The sequence below is a fragment of the Austrofundulus limnaeus genome, unplaced genomic scaffold, assembly GCF_001266775.1.
Source record: "Austrofundulus limnaeus strain Quisiro unplaced genomic scaffold, Austrofundulus_limnaeus-1.0 Scaffold2692, whole genome shotgun sequence".
NCBI lineage: Eukaryota > Metazoa > Chordata > Actinopteri > Cyprinodontiformes > Rivulidae > Austrofundulus > Austrofundulus limnaeus.
In genome coordinates, this window is record NW_013955094.1 from 5033 (window position 1) to 13130 (window position 8098).

Consider the following 8098-nt stretch of genomic DNA (forward strand, 5'->3'; position numbering starts at 1 on the left):
TGACTGAAGGCACCAGCAAAATATCTGGTTTTCTGCTGCTGTTGTGAAACTGTCTGCTGGAGCTCTTGTGCTGCACAGAGAGGCTGCCTGTCACTGTGAAGGTGAGTTGAGATCTTCTCCTCATTGGTCAGTCAGCATGAGGTGGGTCAGGTGACTGAGAGGGTTGTGTAATGTCAAGTGTTGCTTTTGTGTAAATGTAGGACACTTCCCTGATCTCAATGTAGTGGGTCATGTTTACCAGATTATACTGATGTGTTTTGTTTTTATAGCATCATGTGACGGAGTGTCATTGATAAGAGGACATAGTAGTGTATTTGTAGTTCTATGAGCATTTGTACATCAAAATACACTTAGAATCTGAAATATTGAGTATATTTACTATATATTGCAATAATTTACGCTGTATGTTGCCAGCCTGGTAATCCTGGGGTCGTGATGATGGGGCCCTTGAATTTTGTTGCCCAGGGTACAGCCAAGTGTTAATCCAGCCCTGCACGTATAGTGCATCCAAAGCGGCAGATGCTTGAGTTGGAAAATCTGAAGTTTTGCAGCTCGACGCGCCGCATCAACCAATCAAAGAGATTCTGCTATGTGATATAGTGGATCATTTTCCGACAGGACGGGCTCCTGAATTAGAGGCGCCCAATGAAGATATCCTTTTGCTCTCAGTAAATAAAGCCAAGCCACTCCCTCAATTTCAGTTTCTGCCATTGTACAGAGACAGGCAGATGACAACAACCAAGAGGCTTCTCCCAAGCATAGAGCGATTTTGATGAGCACAAGCGTCCAACTTGAGACATTGGATGTGTTTTTGACATGCTAAACGCATCCGGTCTGAACACAGCTAACATCAAAACCCCAAAATAAAATGGACACAAATAACACAGCAAAAGCAGTTATCTGGTTCTAAAATCTTATCATGAGAAGCAACACATGACTCATATGATTACCTGGCTATTATATAAAAAAGATTAGAATTAAATAATTATCTGCTATAAATGGTAATGACATGAATGTAAACTTCAAATACAAACTACTAAAATTACACAAATATGACCTAGTGTTTGCATGCAGCCATGAAAAGCATGTAATCCTGTAATAGCCTTTGTCTGTATTCATTTATCTGCCTGTTAGCCAAATATCTCTTAAACCAGGATGTATTTTATTGAAACTTTCATAAAGTAATCAAATCTACTGAATCAGATCGTGTATAATTAATCAGAAAAACTGTCAGGAAATAATATTTACCACTTTGCAATTACTGCAATCAGTGTCAAGTGATGATGACAGATGTTTGTATGCAACACACCATCACTGCCAGGCACGCATGTGAGCCCAAAGGTGGAAGACAGCGCAGAACAACTAACCTAAACCTAAACTTGTTTCATTGCTTGAAAGACCAACATAAGCGCAAAAAGAGGGATAGAAAATACGTCCAGAAGCCACAGAATCAGCCTCATGCAAGTGCAATAGTCATCTAATAATTGTCATGTTAACCATTACCTGCTAAATGTCACAATTCATTGTGATAATATGTTTTTTGCCAATTTTACAAAACCCTGCTACTAATTAACTTTTGGAGTGAATCCAACTCGAGATGGCAGCCACCACTTAGCAGCTTGTGTAAACACAACACAGTTTCAACTCTGACAATTTTACAGAAAGTCAGAAATTATTTTATTTTATTATTTTTTTTTTGTGGTAGAAGATGAGTCATTTCTGTCACATGATCTGAGCGCTAACAGATTGTGTGACATATGTGACGCGCCACGGCAAAAGTAGGAACGAGCCGCTGATGCACAAACTGGGAAAAAAGGAAAGCCACAATTTTCTGAGAAAATAGTGATTCTCGTTTTTTTATTTTTTATTTTTTTATTATTTTTTTACGAAGAGTCCACCCTGTGCTTTAAATAGCAGTTTTGGATGTTTTAAAATGATAAACTTTGTGTTTGAATTCAGCCTGTTTTCAGAGTAAAAAGAGTAAAAAGTTAAAAGAGTAAAAAGAGCTGACAGGCTGTTTGTGTTTCGGGGTGGGGAACTGCAGAGCTGATTAACTTGCTGGCTTTGTTTGGCTGTTCTCGGGCTGTTAACACACCTTTGCAATGGATTTGCGTCCAATAAGCTGCAGGTTTGAAAGAAATACATGGCTACTTAATCAGTTCTTAATGCTTTTGAGTTCTGTTTTTGAATGAACGTGGATCGAGAACATACTGCTCCAGAACCGAGGAGCTGGATCATAACTTTTCAGTTGCTGGACATCGCCACCACAACATTTGGAGTTAACCAGGCTATAGCCTTTATTTTGGAGATTAAAACATCCACAGAAAAAAAAGGAAAGAAAACGTTTTCAGTTTAGGGTGAGTTTCAGATATTTTATTCTTTTATTTTATTTATTTTTTGTTATAGGTGAGGGGGGAGAAGGCTCAATAAAGACACTAACTTGGAGTCATGCTGTTTAAATTATATAACTCCACACGTCTTTAGCTACAGAACAGAAATCTAGTATCTTCGGGATTTTTTTTTATGGTTAAAGGGTCAATATTATGTGTTTCTCAGGCATATATTTAAACACTATACCATAATAAAGTATCTATGTCACCTTTAGTTGTTATTAAAATGCTGTTTTTATGTTTAAATAGAAAATAAACTTATCTTCTCATCACTTCCTCTTCTAAAANGCCATGATGTAGTTTACTTGGCATCTGAAAATATATTTCCTCAAAGGTATTTTTAATCTGAAAAGAGCTTCACTGAGTTAGAAGTAATGTTGAGAGCTCMGCAGACAGTTTAAGTTTCACTTTCACTTTCACCCGAGAGCCTGCAGGAGTCATGGGCGGGGTGTGTGGGGAGGGGAGAAGGGCTGCCTTGATGCAGTTTACTTGGCATCTGAAAATATATTTCCTCAAAGGTTTTTTTCAATCTGAAAAGAGCTTCACTGAGTGAGAAGTAATGTTGAGAGCTCCGCAGACAGTTTAAGTTTCACTTTCAGTTTCACCCGAGAGCCTGCAGGAGTCATGGGCGGGGTGTGTGGGGAGGGGAGAAGGGGGTGCTCTGCCATGAGGAAGTTCAGCTTAAAGACACGTCCCAGGGGCGTTTCTGGTACCAAAAGGTGTTTCTGGTCTCCTTCTGTCATTTTGCTCCTCAGCATGGCTTCCTAAAAACRCTGCAGGATTTCTCAAACATGCATGAATGAGTCAGAGCAAGGCTTTGGGCATGTTTTTTATGAGAGTATAACATTAAAACATGATATAAAACTCAAAAAAGTTGATTTTAAATGATATTGCCCCTTTAATTTTTCATGTCCTGGTTGATTGAGAGTCCACAGAACGTATTGTAATGTCTTTCTTCGTTCAGGAGCTCGTATCATTCTTAAAGTTTGATACTTTATAATCAACGCACTTTGTTCTAAAAATAAAATGTTTCACCCGAGCATCGAGTCATCGGCAGGTTCAGATATAAACACTGAAATGAACAAGCCTGTCAGATAATTATTTGATCAGCTCTGATTGAACAGCACTTTTGGTGGTGACATGTTTTGGCCAGGCAGTGTATATTAAGGTTGATTGTTATCTGTTTAATGGCATTTAAATCAATAATCAACATTACAAGACATCGCGTTTGTTAGGATTTCAGCAAGTAGTTTTGAATAGAAACTAGATCGTATTGCTTACCTTTCACTGACAGATGAACGGCACTAAGGGTGTTTCCAAGAGCATTTGATGCAGCACACACATACAACCCTGTGTCCTGCACCTTACAGTACAGGACCTTCAGTGTGTAATAACCTTCTCTGTCCTCAAAGATCAGATGGCGTCTGCCCGGCTCCAGGGGAATCCCATCTTTCTTCCAGATGATCTCCGGTTTTGGCTTGCCCGTCACAAAGCATCGAAACTTGGCGTGTTTCCCCTCTGTTACTGCAAATTTTTTTGCCTTGGTTGCGTTGACAGGCGGTTCCTCTGTGAGCCTCGACAAACTGAGCCTCCCACCTCTGTGCTTCGGTGACCTCTGGCTGCTGTTGTTGCCATTTGAAGACATTTTACTTTCTTCTCGCTCTGGAACCGGCTCAACGAGGAGGACAGCTCCTGCCAAGGCCTCGCCATGACAGTTCACAGCCTTGCAGGTGTAGACGCCTTTGTCTGGCGTGCGCGTCCTGTAGAGCTTGAGCTGAAACCATCCCCCGTCTTGATTGCTTACACTGAAGTGTGAACTCTCGAAGATGTCGTTCAGCTTTTTCCCGTCTTTTTCCCAAGTCACCTGGGGCAAAGGCGTGCCCCAGATCTTGCACGAGAAGGCAGCGTCCTCTCCTCGGTCCACACGCAGAGACAGAGGCTTGATGAGAAATCGAGGTTTATCATTGGTCGTTAAATCAACTTCTTCTAGCTTTTCATTCATCGTATTCTTCCACTTCTCATTTGTTTCCTTTTCATTTACACCATTCACTACTGTACTGTAACCATTTAAATATCCACCTGCTTCTTCATTTGCGTTCTTTGCTTGTTTTTCCCAATTGACCCCCGATTGCATCACCTCTTCCTTTTGCACAAGGGGCTCTCCTTCCACTTTGAGCGAGGCCGCTGCATAGGTTTCACCTACGCTATTTCTAGCCTTGCAGATGTACTGGCCAGCGTCTTGCTGGGTCACTCCCGTAATGGTCAACATGTACGTCTTTCCCTCCTCTGTTAGCTTGTGTCGCCCCTCAGACAAAATCTGGACATTTTTACGTTCCCAGATTACATCCAGACGAGGGTCTCCACCAATTTGGCACCTCAGCGTTGCATCTGTCCCACACTGTGCCACTACAGGCCGAGGGTAGCCCAAAACACGAGGCGCACCACCCAGAATATCCATAGCAATTCCTCCTTTGGCCTTAATGACTAAATTAGAGTTTTTAATGGTTTTTTTGGTTTATGGTTTGTAAAGTTAGCTTTTGATCGTGACTGAAATGACTGCAGTTTGTAGGTGAAGTCTGGACGCTTTACCTTGACAATCTAAACAACAAAAATGATAGTAAACATGTTAGAAGGAAAATTATGTTCTTGCTTAAATTTCCAGTAAGAGATGCAAGAAATTCACACATTTCCAATCAAATGTGATTTACTATTCGCAGGAAACAAATGACTCAAATCTGACATAAAACATAATGTTTCAGATGCCAAAGACAAAGTTAAAGTTAGCACATTGGGAACAGTCCATGTATCTTTTGGTCAATGGATTTTCCTTTTAGAAATGGGCGTTCACTGTGTCCCAAAAATAATCAGTTCTCCCACCGGAAGGGGCACTTAGCTGGCAGTTCTGCATAATAAAATACTAATTTCTGTCAAAAAAAAAGGCTGAAACACAGACATGTACAGTATGTTCATAAATGAGTTGTATGATTGTCACTCTTTGACCAATGGCTTTACAAAGGTGGTTTGTGTGTTTTCTTACTTTTTTGACAAATAAACCTCTTTTATTGATTTATTACCTCCATTTCTATCATTAAAAAGCTTAAGAAGACAAATTTCATTTCATTAGTGTGTTGCACGGTTGTTCTGTGAGCAGAAAGGGTATTTTTTTTTACTCATCGTTTTGACAAAATCTGTTCTTTTCTGTCAATTCCCATCAGCGACGTTGTTGGCGATACTACAAGTTTGATATTGATCTGATACCAAGTAAATACTTGGCAAATATACTCGATACCAAAGTCATTGTTGATGCTTTTTATTTGTAATGGGATGTTCATTGAATAATTTCATATTGTGAGCGCCACTTCTGGTGGGGGAGCAGATTATTTTAGGTATACAGTAATTTGGCACAACCTGTTGATAATATGAACTTTTTCAAAGTAATTTTCTTTTTGTCATCCGAAACAGATAATGAAATGATTTTTAACATTTTCCTCATCCCCTTTTGACACTAAGAAAGGGAAATACTTTGTATTTTGATTTTAATTTCTGTATTTTAAAACAAAAATCAAATAGTCACTTGTTCCTTTTTTTTAAATACCCATTTCTAAAAGGAAAATCCAATGACCAAAAGGCACACTGACCAGTAACAGTGTTAGTATGATATTTTGCAGTTTAGCTAAAGGGATTTTAAGCAAACACACAACAACTATGGTTATCTTACAGCTGGTGCTGTAACTCATTGAAGAGGGTATTTTTAAATTAGCCTGACGCTGGAGACCATGTGTCAAAGTACAAAAAAGAAAACTGAATACTAGACCGTTTCTAATATTTTTAGCAGAAAACTGAATTTTTTTCTCAAACTTTAAAAGAACATAGGCAAATAAAACTTACCTTTCTCTGAAAGTCACTTTCTGTAAAGCATTACTATCAATTTGACTCCAAATTTACATTCTTTAAGCAATCAGGCATGTATTAGTTGTTTCAGCTGACATTCAATTCCTCTTCGATACTTTCTTGATATGGAAACTTGTTGCTTTGTTGTAACATTCCTTGTCTTCTTCTTGGTTTGTGGCTTACAGATTACGGTTCCTATTCAGCGTACCTTTGGATCTCTTGTGCTTCTTCACAAGAAAGAAAAAAAAAATCCCCCTTTCACAATTGGCAAGTCACAGTTGCAGGTGTCCTTCCTTGATTGTGTTCATTCTTTCTGAACGCGTGGTGCATGCTTTAGCTCTGATTCTGTCATTGTCCAACAGCTAAAGAGTAGAAGCGAGAGAAGGGGTGAGTGAATAAATGCTTTCGCAGCTGCTGCCACTGCAAGCCACCCCCTAAAAATACCAACAGCTTTCATGACACAGGGCCAGATAAAGTTAGACGGTCCATTCACAGTCTGTGACCCACTAAAGATAGCAGGGGTCTGTACTGGATCACTCGGCTCAAAAGACCTCAGAAGTAAAGGACATCCCACCTGCTAGAGTTATTTGTGTGCGAATCACACTGGCTCATAAATAAGGTCAAATTTGTATCACATTAGGACATGATTTATATTCAACAGTGATCAACAAGGGGGGCATTGTTGTTTTATATAGGCTGTTTGAGAATTTTCTAACAATAGAAAGTCAAAATTTCTTGACATTTCAAAGCCATTTACTGTAAATCCAAGGAGTTGAGAATCTTATAACGGAAAACTAGTTACATAAATCATTCTAGACCAGGCTTGTTAACCTTTCAGTACAGTTTGGAGAGATTTAGAGAACTAAATACAAGAAAAACTAGAAGCACTCAGAGAGTGCAAACCTCCACCATGTCCAATTTCCCCCATCCTGTAATGGAGTAAATGCACAAAGATAAGATACACTTTAAGTAGTTATGAGGCACTGTGGCAAAACAGGACCCTGCTGCTGTGCACATTACCAAAGAATGAGTGAGTTATGTGATGCCACCAACCTTGCTCAACTGGGCTATGAGAGGTCAAGTGACTAAAGCCTTTCTGCAATTTGCATGTGATTTTGGATCGGAGCTCAATGAAATTTTTAAGCTTCTATTGGACAAAAAATTTCCACTTGTATTGATCGTGAATATATCACCATATATATTGGTTTTGCTTTTCTATTTTTATTGATCTCTTGTCAGTTATATATTGCTATTGAATTATTGTCCAAGCCCAGTTTTTTTCATTCTTACGAGATAGTTTGTCATTGAAACAAAATACAGCTAAACAATAATTTTAGTTTATGTTATGTGACAGTTATACACTTCTGTAGAAAACCCATAAATGCATAGGGAGAATGTGCAAACTTCACGCAAAAATACCCCAGCTGGGAGTTGAACCTACAACCTTTTTTGCTGCGGGGAAACTCTGCTAACCAACTCTTCCACAGTGCACCCCAATAAAAGGCAGAGGTGGTGTTTTGTGTATGAATACGTTCAGTGTTCAGCCTTCTGTGTGTAGTTCCCAATCTTCAATGATCTCCAGACTCAGGTCCACCCAACTCAAATTAGAAATGACCAAGGCAGTCTACTGTGAGCCGTGCAAATTGGCACAATTAAAGGAAGCACTTTGGATTCATTCTTTATAGACGATAAACTCTAAAGCAGGGGTTCTCAAGCCGTTTGGATCTGGGGACCCTTTACAAGGGCAAAATAAATTCCAGGGACCCCCTCATAAACCCAATGCCTTTTTAAAAGATAATTTATTGTTATTTCAACCC

General features: G+C 39.3%; 1 protein-coding gene across 1 annotated transcript in view; it reads right to left on the minus strand.

Moving 5' to 3' along the window:
- The window catches only part of LOC106511335 (obscurin-like protein 1), a gene marked incomplete at its 3' end in the record, with an annotated part of 11567 nt that extends 4843 nt beyond the window's left edge, over positions 1 to 6724 (minus strand). Inside the window, 2 exon segments of the mRNA XM_014000089.1 lie at positions 3672 to 4988; positions 6279 to 6724. Coding sequence (XP_013855543.1) covers positions 3672 to 4848 — 1177 coding nt within the window.
- Between the last annotated feature and the right edge of the window lie 1374 nt (positions 6725 to 8098).